The 15,581-nt window shown below is 39.7% G+C and overlaps 1 protein-coding gene and 1 non-coding gene across 5 annotated transcripts in view; one reads left to right on the top strand and one right to left on the bottom strand.

Moving 5' to 3' along the window:
* The window catches only part of DNAAF9 (dynein axonemal assembly factor 9), a 162,265-nt gene that overhangs the window by 134,613 nt on the left and 12,071 nt on the right, over positions 1-15,581 (bottom strand). For 3 of the 4 annotated variants that reach the window (XM_031004883.3, XM_031004884.3, XM_055372473.2), the window contains exons 2-3: positions 2,351-2,430; positions 1,301-1,420 (exon numbers count right to left, since the gene is read on the bottom strand). The exons of the other annotated variant lie outside the window; for it this stretch is intronic. In XM_031004883.3, the coding sequence (XP_030860743.3) occupies positions 1,301-1,420; positions 2,351-2,430 (200 nt within the window). The remainder of the gene's footprint in view (positions 1-1,300; positions 1,421-2,350; positions 2,431-15,581) is intronic. 4 annotated transcript variants of the gene reach the window in all.
* On the top strand, positions 4,157-4,368 carry LOC115931801 (small nucleolar RNA U3). The gene has a single exon (XR_004068250.2). It is a non-coding gene; the product is annotated as a small nucleolar RNA U3 (small nucleolar RNA).

The raw sequence follows: 15,581 nt of genomic DNA on the forward strand, positions 1-15,581 counted from the left end.
AATAAGCAAAAAAGCACACCTTTAAGAATTTAAACTATTTCCTTAATTTCAGTACTGTAATGTCCTTAGCAATCTCGGCTGAGGTGAAATGTGTGGCTGGTATGAGCTGCCAAGATTACTTTTTTCTAAACCAGCAGATGTTGTATAACGTAAGGAAAAAAATATTTTGTAATCAAAATCTGAAACCAAATTTGAATGGAAAAAAATGTAATGGAAGGAGTAATTTCAGTCTACTCTTTTTGCACTTCCTAATAAAAAGGAAAGCTTTAATCAGTCTATAAGAATAAACACTACTAAGGACTTAACCAGAGAAGAATTTTCATATATACCAGACCAGGATTTCTCAACCTCGGCACTACTGACAGTTTAGATCAGTGAATTCCTTGTTCTAGGTGACTGTTCTGTGCATTGTAGATGTTTAGCATCATCTCTGGCCTCTATCCACTAGATGCCAGTGGCATCCCCTACCCAGTTTTGACAATCAAAAATGTCTTCAGACATTGCCAAATGTCCCCTGCAGGACAAAACTGCCCCCAGTTGGGAACTACTGCACTAGACACATAGCAATATTATTTCACATCAGATGTTTGTTTTCATGCCTCCCCCAGCTGCCTCACAAGAGCTGTCTGTCTCTTGTCCACTTTTATTTTGTCTATTCCAGTGTCTCCTGACCCATCTGGCATACAAGACATGATTCTAAATATGTGATATCAGAGATAGCTCCTGGGCAATAGCCCCCAGCAGCATCAACACAGGCAGAGTGTCTCAGTGCTAGGGAGAGGGGAATATAAACAGAAATCCAGCATTGTAGTCACAGGCATCTTCATGAATTAAAGTCACAGAGAAAATAATTCCCAAAGACAGCAGGACAAAGAGTCTTTGTTCCTCAGCTGATAAGCCACAAGAAATCTTCCTTGTAGGAGCTGCCTGCAGGCCCATCCTTACCTCACAACTGAAGGTGCTTTCACAGGACAACACCATATAATCTGAACCGTTAGCATGTAGAGGCAATGGTCAATTAAGAGGAAAACCAGTACTTTGCCAAACAGAGATAAAGCCAAACACTGATGTTTACTTGTTTCTCTAAAGCTGAATTAATAAATATATTCTGAAAACTACTTGTTGCTACTAAATATATCAGCAAAGAAAAAATGCCGTTTTTTCATTCTTTAAAAAGCAAACATTTACTGGGGCTTTGGACTATTTTAAATTTTATTCCATAAGAAGACCATAAAATAAGGATCCAAATAAATAAACCTCTTACTCTTGTATCACACAGAGTTTACCAATATATACTTACCATCTAGCACTTCTTCAGAAAATCCCGTTTTCTCAAAATCATTGGTATTCTGATTGTACAAACCAAATAGAAGATAATTTGCCAGCTCTCTGCAGCCTTCATTGTACCTGCTATCGATTCCTGCAAGGCAAAGGAGGCTCTGATCAGCTGCACCGTACTACGGAGAGCAGATGAGCCAATAATTTGCCCCTGCTTAGCAAAACCCTGATGATCAAGCTGAAGGACGCAGCTCAGACCAGTTTTGTGCCAGAAACCAAGCTAAGCAATTCTGTGAAAGAAACAGGTCTCAGCATCAAGTACCTTTACTTGAATTCCAACGTCTTGTAATTGAGATAATCAAACAGCATAGATTATGGAGCCTGTTAATTTCTGAAAAGGATTCATCTTGGAATGCTTTCAGTTAGCTTAAGAATAGGGGTCAGAAAAATCTTCACCTTTCAAAGAGATCTTTACCAAAACACTTGGGATCAAACAAAGGCAGATTAAGGTGGCTTGACAAGAACCCAATAATGTGAAGAAGAGGACAAGTGAGTGGAACCACAAACACCCATCACTTTACAATTATGAGGCTCAAGGTCTAGCACTTGTACTAGATGCTGGGGTATGGTGGTGAACATGCCTGCAAATGACCCTCATGAAGCTTACAGTCTAGAGGAGCTGAATTAGAGACAAATAAAAAGGAAATTAAACAATACTGTCTTCACTACCATCTCTCAATGCTTTAGGTATATATTTATTACCTAGGTCCTGATGTCTGTGAAGTCTCAGAGTGTGGGCTCTGGGCAAGAGGGACATGTCATGGCAGGAGGCAGCTATATATGTGAGGCTAAAAGAAGGGCTTAAGGCAGAAGTAGCTCCAAAAATGGGCTTCCTATCTCACTGATAGCTCATCTAACCTCATTAAAACGGCAACAAATTTCGGGGGAACAAGAACTAGGAGGACACCAACTCACAGCTTATTTCACATTGCTACTATTACTAATATCTTCCTGTGAACAAAAAAAGCCAAGTTGCCCAAGCCCTGAGTCCCACCTTGTTAAAAGCACTGACCTAGGATGCAAAGGATCCCATCCGGCCGAGACTTGCTGCTCTGGGTCAGGATGCTCTGAACCTGCCGAAGTCGACTGCAGCTGCAACAAGAACAGAAAATGGTCCCCTGAGTGCCAGGACAGCCCCATGAGAAGAGCAGCATCCTGTGTCCCACAATGGAGTCATGAGGAAGAGGAATGACTTTGCTGGGGATGGAAATTGATTCTTGTCTGGTTCTGGTATCAGAACCATAAAATGGATTGGGAAGGTTCCTTTCTCTTTTATTTTCTGGAAGAGATTGTGCAGAACTGGTCTGAAGACTAAGTCTGACCTGCTGATTACAAACTCCTCAACAGAGGATGAAGCCAAAGTCCCTCTCTCATGGTCAATGGTGGAAAGGATTAAGACTCAGCAGCTGACTCCAAGAACTTCCAATGACTTTTCATGTTTTGAAGATTTCTCAAATAAGAGTTTCCATACTGATCACCCCACTTGTGGTCCTCATCAGTCTGTCTCAAAAACAAATGCAAACTAAACCCCAAACTGGCCTGAGGACCTAAACAAAGCTCTAATTCATCCTCACAGCTATCCATATAGGGAGTGTCAGCAGAGAATACTTGCTTCCATTTCTGTGTAGACCTATTATTCCTTCAGCCCTAGGGATAGCCGTTTGCTCAAGCAAAATGTGAGGCACTCTCAGACATTCACATTACTTCTAAGGACCCCATTCTCTCCATACCCATCCCCTCCTTCCCAGAAGCTCCAGAGAGAGGCGCCCAATTTCCTGCTCAAGACTGATTCTTCCACCTGGTCTCCTCATCATCTCCAGGTCCAGGATCTGCCTCTAGTACTCATTCCCTAACACTTTTTTTTTTTTTTTGAGATGGAGTCTGGCTCTGTGGCCCAGGCTGAAGTACAGTGATCTTGGCTCACTGCAACCTCTGCCTCCCAGGTTCAAGTGATTCTCCCACCTCAGCCTCCCGAATAGCTGGGATTACAGGTGTGTGCCACCACGCCCGGCTAATTTTTGTATTTTAGCAGAGATGGAGTTTTGCCATGTTGGCCAGGCTGGTCTCGAACTCCTGACCTCAGGTGATCCGCCCGCCTCAGGCCTTACAGGTGTGAGCCACCGCGCCCAGCTTCCTAACACTCTTATATTTAATACTTTCTCTACAGTCAATATAATCCCAGTCCTACTACATCATTATTTACTAAGAGCCTCTACAAACCAACTACACTAATTCTTCCACCTATGAAGCCAGGCATCATCCCCATCCCTTACTGAATCTCCTCCAGTACACTGCCTTACTCTCACCTCAAAACTGTATTTACAGCCAAACTACACTATTTCTCTTCACTAATTCCTGAATTCTTTTGCCCCACTGGATTCTTTTTTTTTTTTTTTTTTTTTTTTTGAAATGGACTCTCACTCTGTCGCCCAGGCTGGAGTGCAGTGGCACAATCTTGGCTCACTGTAACCTCCGCCTCCTGGGTCCAAGCGACTCTCATGCCTCAGTCCCCCAAGTAGCTGGGATTACAGATGTACACCACCATGCCTGGCTAATTTTTGTACTTTTTAGTAAGAAGGTTTCACCATGTTGGCCAGGCTGGTCTTGAACTCGACCTCAAGTGATCCACCTGCCTCAGCCTCTCAAAGTGCTGGGATTACAGGCATGCGCCACCACACAAGGCTGCCCTGCTGGATTCTTTTTGATGTTCCTATGCCCCAACTCATTCATTCCATGACTTGGCACTCTTCATCACTATCTGCCATGAAGAGTTTCATAGTCTTCCATGTGATATCAAAGCTAGACAAAGATAGTACCAAAGACTATACTTTCAGGGATCATTTCTGTAGTTCATTATTAGAGAGGTCTCTCTGAATGAGTAGAGCACTAGAAACCACAGAAGGAGGCACAGTGGTCTCTCCTGAGCATAAAGCTGGTTTTTGATGTTGCTTTGCTGCAACTGCCATTCGTCACTGATGACTGTTTTCTTCCTCTGGGAGAGTAAGAGGGAGAGGACACTATCTGAGTGTTTCCTTTTTAATCATCAGTCAAAAACAAAAAGTATCAAAAAGAGAAAGAAACCTACAAACCAAAATCCATCATGAATATAAATGTAAACATCCTGCTTTTTTTTTTTTTTTTAAAGAGATGGGGTCTCATTAATGTTGCCTAGGCTAGACTTGAACTCCTGGGCTCAAGCAATCCTCCCTCCTCAGCCCTCCTGAGTAGCTGGGATTACAGGCGTGCACTACCACACCTGGGAAATTTTTTTTAATTAAATGTAAACACCCTTAACAAAATATAGTAAGTAAAATTCAGCAACATGTAAAACAACTATACACTAGGACCAAGTGGAATTTATCACAGAGATACTCGAGGCTGGTTCATTATTCATGAATCCATCAATGTAGTCCCTCATATTAACAGGCTAAAGAAGAAAAATCACACAACCAAAAAACTGATGCAGAAAAATCACTTAATAAAAGTCAACACCCATTCATAATAAAAACACTCAGAATTGATGGATATCCCAACTACACTAATTTGATCTTTATAAATTATATGAATGTACCCTGAAAATGTGTGTATCTATTATGCATCAATTAAAAAAACAGAAAAAAAGCCACTCAGAAAACTAGAAATAGTTTCCTCAACTTGATAAAGATCATTTAAAAAACCCACCAAGCAAAGTTTGTAATTACACATAATGGTCAAAGTCTGAATGTTTTTCCTCTAAGGTCAGGAAGAAGACGAGCATGTCTACTCTCATTATTCCTATTTAACATAATACCGGAAGTTCTAGCCAACAGAATAAGGCAATAAAAGGAAGTAAAAGACACATAGATTGAAAAGACAGAAAGAAAACTGTTCCTATTTGCAGATATGTCCTATTTGTAGATGACATGATGGTCTCTGTAGGAAATCTTAAGGATTCTACCAAAATTCCTAGAACTAATAAGTGAGTTCAACAAGGCTTCAAGATACAAGATCAACATATAAAAATCAATTGTAATTTTTTTTTTAGAAACAGGGTCTTGCTCTGATGTCCAGGTTGGAGTGCAGTGGTATGATCATAGCTCACTGCAGTCTCTAACTCCTGGACTCATGGGCTCAAGCGATCCTCCTACCTCAGCCTCCCAAGTAGCTGGAACTACAGACACATGCCACCACACAAGCTAATTTTGAAAAAAAATTTTGGAGAGACAGGGTCTCACTTTGTTGCCTCTCTAGGGTGGTCTTGAATTCCTAGCTTCAAGTGATCCTCCCACCTTGGCCTTCCAAAGTGATGGGACAATTGTAACTTTATAGAAAACCAAAATTTAAAATACAATACCATTTATAATCTCTTAAAAATTAAATACCTAGTTATAAACCTAATAAAACATACACAGCACTTACATGTTAAAAACTACAAAACACTGATTAAAGAAATTAAAGAAGATCTAAATAAATAGTAAGACATACCATGTTCATGGATTAGGAACCTCAACATAGTACTGATATCAATTCTCCCTAATGTGGTAAGTTTAACACATCCCTATGAAAATCCAATATTTTTTAGAGATGTAGAAGAGATTATTCTAAAATTTACACAAGCCAGGAACAGTGATACAGGTCTTAGTCTCAGCTACTAGGAGGCTAAGATGGGAGGATCACTTGAGTTCAGGAGTTCGAGGCCAGCCTGGGCAATATAGTGAGACCTCATCTCTTAAAAATAAAATAAACAAATGAAACTCATAAGGAAAAGCAAAGGAACTACAATAGCTTAAAACTGTTTTGAAAAAGAAAAAGTGGGAGGAATCACTCTACCCAATGTCAAGACTTACTGCACAGCTAAAGTAATCAAGACTGAGTGGTACTGGCTAAGGGACAGACACATAAGTCAATGGAACAGATAGAGTAACCAGAAGCAGACCCACACAAGTACAACTAACTAATTTTTAACAAAGGCACAAAAGCAATTCAATGTTGGATGGATAGTCTTTTCAATAAGTAGGGCTAGAATAACTGGATATCTACGGGCAAAAACGTAAACCTCAACCTTACACATTATATACAAATTAAAGCATAGATCTAAATGGAAAATGTAAAATTATAAAATCTTTGGAAGAAAACAGAAGAAAATATTCTGGACCTAGGATTTGGTGAAGAGTTCTTACACTTGACACCAAAAAATGTGATCCATAGGAAAAAGAAATGATAATGTGGACTTCATTACAATTTTAAAGTTTTGCTCTATGAAAGACTCTGTTGAGAGAATGAAAAGACAAGCTACTGACTGGGAGAAAATATGTGCAAACCACATATCTGAAAAAGAACCATATGTGGAATACATAAAGAACTCTCAAAACTCAATGGTAAAAAAAAAAAAATCCAGTTAGAAAATGGGCAAAAGGTATGAAGAAACAATTTGTCAAAGAGGATACAGAAATGGCAGAGAAGCCCTATGACAACATGTTCGACATCATTATCCATTATGGAAATGCAAATTAAAACCATGAGATATTACTATACCTCTATTAGAATGGATAAAATGAAAAACAGTGACTACCAAACTGAGAATTCAGAGAAACTGGACCACTCATATATTTCTGAAAGAAATTACAGAAGACAGCAATAAATGAAAAGATACCCTCTGTTCATGCATTGGTAGACAATATCGTTAAGCTGTCAATGTTACCCAAAGCAATCTACACATTCAGTGTAATCCCTTCTCAAATCCCAATGATGTTTTTTACAGAAGTAGAAAAATCCATTCTAAAATTTATATGGAATCTCAAGAGACTCTGAATATCCAAAACAATCTTGATAAAGATTAAAGCTGTAGAACTCACACTCCTGATTTTAAAACTTATTACAAAGCTACAGTCATCAACAGTGGGATACTGGCATAAGACAGACATACAGACCAATGAAACAGAATAAAGAGACCAGAAACAAACCCTCACATACCTGGTCAAATGATTTTGACAAGGATGTCAAGACCACTCAATAAGAATAGTCTTTCAAACAAGTGGTGCTGGGAAAACTAGATATCTAAAGAATGAAGTTGGACCTCACCGTACACCATATAAAGAAATTAACTCAAAATGTATCAAAGACCTAAACATAAACCTAAAACTATAAAACTTTTATAACAAAACACAAAGGAAAATCTTTGTGACATTCGATTTGGCAATGAATTCTTGAAAATGTCACCAAAAGCCCAGGCAACAAATAAAAAAATATATAAACTGGACATTTAAAATTTAGAACTTCTGTGCATCAAATGACACAAGCAACAGAGTAAAAAGACAACCCATCTATATAACTCAACAACCACCACCAAAAATTCCTATTCGAAAATGGGCAATGAAGCCAGGCAGGTGGTTCATGCCTGTAATCTCAGCAGTTTGAGAGGCCAAGGTGGGGGATCTCTTGAGCCCATGAGTTTGAGACCAGCCAGGGCAACACAGGGAGACCCTGTCTCTATAAAAAGTAAAAAAAAAAAAAAAAAAAAGAAAAAAAAAATTAGCCGGATGTGGTAGCATGTGCCTGCGGTCCCAACTACTCATGAGGCTAAGGTAAGAGGATCATCTGAGCCCAAGAGGTTGAGGCTGCAGTGTGAGATGTGTTCACGCCACTGCACTCTGGCCTGGGCAACAGAGCAAGACTCTGTCTCAAAAAAAAAAAAAAAAAAAAAAAAAAGAAAAGGGCAAAGAACATTTCTCTGAAGAGGATATGCAAATGGCCAAGCACATGAAAAGAAACTCAACACCTCTAATCATTAGAGAAATGCAAATCATAACCATAATTAAATATTACTTAATATCCATTAGTATGGCTACTATCAAAAAACTAGAAAATAACAAGTGCCATCAAGGATTTGGAGAAATTAGAACCCTTGTGCACTACTGGTGGGAATGTAAAATGGTGCAACCACTACGGAAAACAGTATGGCAGTTTCTTAAAAAATTAAAAATAGAATTACCACATGATCTAGAAATTCCAGTTCTGGGTATAAATTCCAAAGAATTGAAAGCAGGGACTGAAACAGATACCTAGAAATTCCAGTTCTGGGTATAAATTCCAAAGAATTGAAAGCAGGGACTGAAAGAGATACCTGTATACCCATCTTCATAGAAGCACTATTTGCAACAGCCAAAAGGTGGAAGCAACCCAAAGTGATAAACAAAATGTGATACATACACACAATGGAATATTATTTAGCCTTAAAAAGGAAATTCTGACACATGCTACAATATGGATTAACCTTGAGAACATTATGGTAAGTGAAATCCAGCCATAAAAGTACAAATTTCTGTATGATTCTACTTTTTTATGAGGTACCCAGAATAGTCAACTTCACAGAGACAGAAGGTAGATAGAATGGTGGTTGCCAGGTGCTGGATGGAAGAGGGAATGGGGAGTTATTGTTTAATAGGTACAGCTTCAGTTTTGCAAGATGAAAGGTTGTGTGGATGGATGGTGGTGATTTTAGTTTAACAATGTGAATGTCCTTAGTGCCACAGAATTGTACACTTAGAAGTAGTTAAAATGGTAAATTTTATGGCATGTGTATTTTTCTTGTTTTGTTTTGTTTTTTTTGAGACAGAGTTTCGTTCTTGTTGCCTAGGCTGGAGTGCAATGGTGCAGTCCCAGCTCACTGCAGCCTCTGCCTCCTGGGCTCAAGTGATTCTCCTGCCACAGCTTCCCAAGTAGCTGGGATTACAGGCGCCCGCCACCCAACCCAGCTAATTTTTTCATATTTTTAGTAGAGATGAGGTTTCACAGGGTCTCACTCTGTTGCTCAAGCTGGAGTGCAGTCGCTTGATCACGACTCACTGCAGCCTCAACTTCCTGGGCTCAGGTGATTCTCCCACCTCAGCCTCTCGAGTAGCTGGGGCTACAGGCGCATACCACCACACCCAGCTAATTTTTCTATTTTTTTTTTTTTGTAGAGATGGGGTCTCGCCATGTTGCCCAGGCTGGTCTCAAACTCCTGGGCTCAAACAATCTGCCCACCTTAACCTCCCAAAGTGCTGGATTACAGGTGTGAGTCACTGCACCTGGCCAATTTAAAAAATTTTTTTAGAAGTTAAAAATAGTCAGCTGGGCATTGTGGCTCATGCCTGTAATTCCAACACTTTGGGAGGCTGAGGTGGGAGGATCAACTGAGGTCAGGAGTTTGAGACCAACATGTGCAACATAGCAAGACCCTGTCTCTACCAAAAAAAAAGAGAAATAGTTTTTAAAAAGTCAGCGTTATATAAAACAAAAAACAACAGAGAGGGAAAATTCTTACAGTGTAAAAGGGATTAAAGAATAACAACAAAATGCAATCTATGAACTTTAAATTTTTTTTAGAAAAGAAAAACAGGCCAGGCATGGTGGCTCATGCCTGTAATCCCAACACTTTGGGAGGCCAAGGCGGGAGGATTGCCTGAGGTCAGGAGTTCGTAACCAGCCTGGCCAACGTGGCAAAACCCTGTCTCTACTGAAAATACAAAAATTAGCCTGGCGTGATGGCGTGCGCCTGTAATCCCAGCTACCCAGGAGGGTGAGGCAGGAGAATCACTGGAACCTGGAAGGCAGAGGCTGCAGTGAGCCAAGATCACGCCACTGTACTCCAGCCTGGGCAACAGAGCAAGACTCCGTCTCAAAAAAAAAAAAAAAAAAGAAAAATGGAAACATCTGTGAGACATCTGAGAAAACTTGAATATGGACTATGTATTTGATACCATTAGGGATCTACTGTTAATTTTCTTAGGTATGGCAATGTTATCATGGTTATGTAGTAGGATGTCCTTTATTTTAGATGCATAAGGAAATATTTAGAAGCGAAATGTCACAATGTCTGCAGCTTACTTCAAAAAGGTTTGACATAAAAGAAGACAGATTGAGAAAAAGAAAAAAGATAAACCACATATGGCAAAATGTTAAAAACTGTGGAATCTATCTGGTGGGTATAGCAAATATTCATTGTACTATTCTCTCACTTTTTTTTTTTTTTTTTTGAAGTCTCATTCTGTTGTCCAGGCTGGAGTGCGGTGGCACGATCTTGGCTCACTGCAACCTCTACCTCCTGCGTTCAAGTGATTTTCCTGCCTCAGCCTCCCTGTAGCTGGGATTACAGGCGTGTGCCACCATGCCCAGCTAATTTTTGCATTTTTAGTAGAGACAGGGTTTCACCATGTTGGCCAGGCTGTTCTCGAACTCCTGACCTCAGGTGAGTTGCCCGCCTTGGCCTCCCAAAGTGCTGGGATTACAAGTGTGAGGCGCCACGCCTGGCCTCTCACGTTTTATGTATGGTTTGAACATTTTCATAATAAAAATACGGGGGTGAGAGGAAAGAAAGTCTTAGAAGCAGCAAAGCTGAAACAGCAAGACGATCAAGATTAAAGTAAGAAAAACTTTTTCTGGGCAATGAAGATTGCCTGCCTCTCCCCACTTTTTCACGTTTAATAGAAGGCTGATCTTGCAATCATTCTCTGCACTAGAAATAGTTCATTGAGTTGGTCCTGTGGCCCACTTCCCAACCCATCAGACAGTAGGCTGCTTTACTGCCAAGGTTACCCAGAGCTCTTTGGTTTTCAAAGTTACAACCAGCAAGTGACAAAAGCATGAAAAGGTCAGGTGACCAAGAAAAAAACAGCTCCCCAACTACTGCTGTACAAAGCCAAGACAATACTGAAAACAGTTTCCTTTCCACAACTATGTTATCCAAAGAAAGTGCAAGCATATAAAATGTAGAAAGACCTTCTTCCCAGAGATAAACACTGTCCTAATTAGTGTTTCTTATTTTATTATCAAATGGTGAAACTAAATTCAATTCTTTCTTTCCTTTGTGTATTTTCTGCTTCCCAAATTTAATTATTAACCAGAAGATAGTTTTTTATTCATCAATGAACCATGAAACGTGTCACTTAATTATTTACCTTTTAATTAAAAAAAAGAAAACCTAGTAAGTATTAAAAAACCCACCATGACCCACACTCCCAGCAGCCAGAATTAACCACTGTTAATATTTTGGCATATATGCTTTTTAAAATTATGTATGTTGAATATTTACTGTCTATTTTGAGGGAAAAAAAGGAATATTACATAAAAACCTAAAGTCATCATTGATCCTCACCCCCCAGAGGCCACCACTATGAGTTTGTTGTGTATCCAGCCAGTCTTTTTAGCTTCTTTTTTTTTTTTTTTTTTTTTGAGACAGAGTTTCACTCGTGTTGCCCAGGCTGGAGTGCAACAGCGCGATCTTGGCTCACTGCAAACTCTGCCTCCCGGGTTCAAGCGTTTCTCCTGCCTCAGGCTCCTGAGTAGCTAGGATTACAGGCATGCACAACCACGCCCGGCTGATTTTGTATTTTTAGTAGAGACAGGTTTCTCCATGTTGGCCAGGCTGGTCTCAAACTCCTGACCTCAGGTGATCCACCCGTCTCGGCCTCCCAAAGTGCTGGGATTACAGGCGTGAGCCACCACGCCCAGCTGTCTTTTTTCCTTTTAATAGAAATATTCAAAGGGCGGGCACAGTGGCTCACGTCTGTAATCCCAACACTCTGGGAGGCCAGGCATTCAACACTAGCCTTAGCAACACAGCAAGACCTCATCTCTACAAAAACTAAAAATAAAAAAATTAGCCAGGCATGGTGGTGTGCATCAGAAGTCCCAACTACTTAGGAGGTTGAGGTGGGGGGATCACTTGAGCCCAGGAGTTCCAGGCTGCAGTGATTGCACCACCGCACTCAAGCCTGGGTGACAGAGTGAGACTCTTATCTACAAAAAGAAAAGGAAATAAATTTTTTCAAACATATACCATACCCAGCAATGACACTGCCCTCTAACCCCCAGGTCTACCTGAGCATGTGGTCACCAATGACTTTGTAAGTTCACCTTCAGAAGACGCACAGACTCAGCAGACCCAATAATAAAGCTTACGTCAAAGATGCTGCTTTCATATTATAACTTATTTCTTATTTTCCTTGGATTCAGACTCAGAATTTAGACATGATAGATGACTGATAGACGACAACAAGAAGAAACCAAGAGCTAAATAGATGTAGTTTGCCCAAGATCACAAAGCTAAGTAAAGATTAACATCATGAGAACCTAAGTGAGCAGGTACCCTGACTCTGAACTTTTTCTTTCTGCTGAACCCCACTGTTTTCCTGACAATAAAGCTAGTCGTGGGTACAATATATGTGAATTCTAAACAATCATCTCTGTTCTTCCCATCTTATATGTAAATAGTTAACTCACTGCTCACTGCTTTTATAACAACTGTGCATGAACAGCCAGGTATGTTTTCTTGTTTGTTTATATTTCATTATCTTGCTTCCCTGGAAATGAAGAAAAAAATCGGAAATTTTATTTTTACCCAGTTTTTCTCCATGATTTATGCTTTCTTTATCTTGAAAATTAAACAATTAAAATACTAACATATTCTTCTCATATCCTGTACACTTTGTGTCTTGAATGTTTTACAAAGTGAATCCTCATATACCAATCTGATTCATCTCATCATAGAAAACTGACGTGAACAATTTGGTATGCAACTCTCAGTAATACATAGTTTTGGTGTTTTTCTGTTGGGGAAGTATTTGTTTTTACATAAGCAAAACTATAAAATATGTCACTGCTCTGCAACATGCTTTTTTTCACTTAACATTATACCTCAGAGATCTTTCCAGCTTAGTACACAGAACCAAATCTCATTTTTAAAACTGCTGGCCAGGTGCGGTGGCTCATACCTGATCACTAATGATGTTGAATACCTTTATTTATTTATTTATTTATTTTTGAGACAGTGTCTCGCTCTGTTGCCCAGGCTGGAGTAAAGTGGCACAGTCTTAGCTCACTGCAATCTCCGCCTCCTGGGTTCAAGTGATTCTCCTGCCTCTTGAGTTCAGGAGTTCGAGACCAGCCTGGGCAACATGGCAAAACCCTATCTCTACAAAAAATTAGTTAGGCGTGGTGGTTACAGGGGCATGCCTATGGTCCCAGCTACTCAGGAGGCTGAGGTGTGGAGACTGCTTGAGCCCAGGAGGTTGAGGCTGCAATGAGCCGAGACTGAGCCACTGCACTCCAGCCTGGGCAACAGAATGACATCTTGTGTCAAACAAAACAAAACAAAAATAAAAAATAAATCAAATAAAACTGTTGTACTGTATTATTTTGTTTTTATTTAACCAGCTGCTATGATGGAACATTCAGGATTTTTACTATTTATGTTTGCTATTGCAAACAATGCTATGGTGAGCAACCTTTTATGTCCATCTTTGGCACAAACACAAAAGTTTCTGCAAGGAAGAGATCTAAAAGTAGCACTGCCAGGTTAAGAGGTGCCTGCATTTTAAATTTTGATAGGTGTTGCCAAATTGTTCTTTTAAACCGTTTACCTATAATATGCCAGAGTACCTGTTTCCCACAAGTTTCTAAATTATGTGTTACCACTCTTCAACTAATGCTAAATGAGTGGCTAGAATTCTGAGTTACAACTCACACTTCCCGAATTACAAGGGAAGTTGTCAAATGTTTATTGATTATCTACATTTCTTTTTCTATGAGTGCATACTCATATTCTTTACCTACTTTCTAGTCAGTCATTTGAGTTTTTTCAGAATAATTTACATATTTCATCATATTTTAAAAGTTGTATTGGGCCGGGTGCAGTGGCTCACGCCTCTAATCCCAGAACTTTGGAAGGCTGAGGCAGGTGGATCATCTGAGATCAGAAGTTCGAGACCAGCCTGGCCAACATGGTGAAACCCTGTCTCTACTAAAAATACAAAAATTTGCTGGGCATGGTGGTGTGTGACTATAATCACAGCTACTCAGGAGGCTGAGGCAGGAGAATCACTTGAACCCAGGAGGCGGAGGTTGTGGTGAGCTGAGATCATGCCATTGCACTCCCGGCCTGGAGACAAGAGTGAAACTCCGTCTCAAAAAAAAAAAAAAAAAAAAAAAAAGTTGTATTTTGGCCATGTGTTGCAAATATTTTCTCCAATTCTCTAGATTTTGTTTATAGTCTCTTTTTCATGCTGAAGTTTAAAAATGTTATGTAATTAAATCTGTGTATCTTTACCTTTAAGCTTAAGGGTTTTATGTCTTCCTCTTGTGCCTTCCCCAGTCAGTATCATAAACAAAATAATAAATGTCAAATTTCATTCTAATTATATATGTTGGTTTATAAAAAACATTTAGTTCTTTATTCCACTGGAATTTTTTTACTTTCGTGAAGCAGGAACCCAACTGCATTTTGTTCCCCCAAACAGGAATGACTGTTCCAAGATCATATATTATTTTAATCCTCTGATCTGGAATGACACTTCCAGAATTTGCTAAACTGTCATATATAGTTGGATCTATTGTTTGGATCTCTATCTGAGGCATTTACCTATTCTCACAGGAATACTGCACTTAAAAAAATAATCAGAGCTTTAAGGTATGCTAGCTAGCACTTGAACTTGCTAGTATACAGATTACTTTTATAGCTGATGAGGCAAGTCCTTCTATCATTGTTTCAAATATTCCATGGCTTTTACTGAACATTTTCTTTTTTCTTTTTTTTTTCCTGAGACAGTCTTGATCTGTTGCCCAGGCTGGAATGCAGTGGTGTAATCTCAGCTCACTGCAACCTCCACCACCCAGGTTCAAGCAATTCTCATGCCTCAGCTTCCTGAGTAGCTGTGATTACAGATGTGCGCCACTATGCCCAGCTGATTTTTGTATTTTTAGTAAAGACAGGGTTACACCATGTTGGCCAGCCTGCTTCTGAACTCCTGGCCTCAAGCAATCCACCGCCTTGGCCTCCTAAAGTGCTGGGATTACAGGCGTGAGCCACCACACCTGGCCTGAACATTTTGTCTTTCAGAGGAAGTGTAAAATCAGCTTGTCAAGTTCCATAAACTCTTCTGCTGGGAATCTGTATTATAATCATACTGCATCTGGACAGTACTGAGCTCCCTACTCAGGAACATGATTATGTCTCTCCTTTCCTTCCTCTCATTTTATATACCCTTGTGTCAAGTTTTATATTTTTATTTATAAAATAATCTTTAACATTCTTATTAGGTTGATTCCTAGGTATTTTGCAGTTTTTGTTTCTATTTTGAATGTCATGAGGAATCTGACATGGTTTGCCTGTGTCCCCACCCAAATCTCATCTTGAATTGTAACTCCCATAACTCCCATGGGTCATGGGAGGAACCTGGTAGGAGGTAATTGAATCATGGGGATGGGTCTTTCCCTGTGCTGTTCCC

The sequence above is a fragment of the Gorilla gorilla genome, chromosome 21, assembly GCF_029281585.2.
Source record: "Gorilla gorilla gorilla isolate KB3781 chromosome 21, NHGRI_mGorGor1-v2.1_pri, whole genome shotgun sequence".
NCBI lineage: Eukaryota > Metazoa > Chordata > Mammalia > Primates > Hominidae > Gorilla > Gorilla gorilla.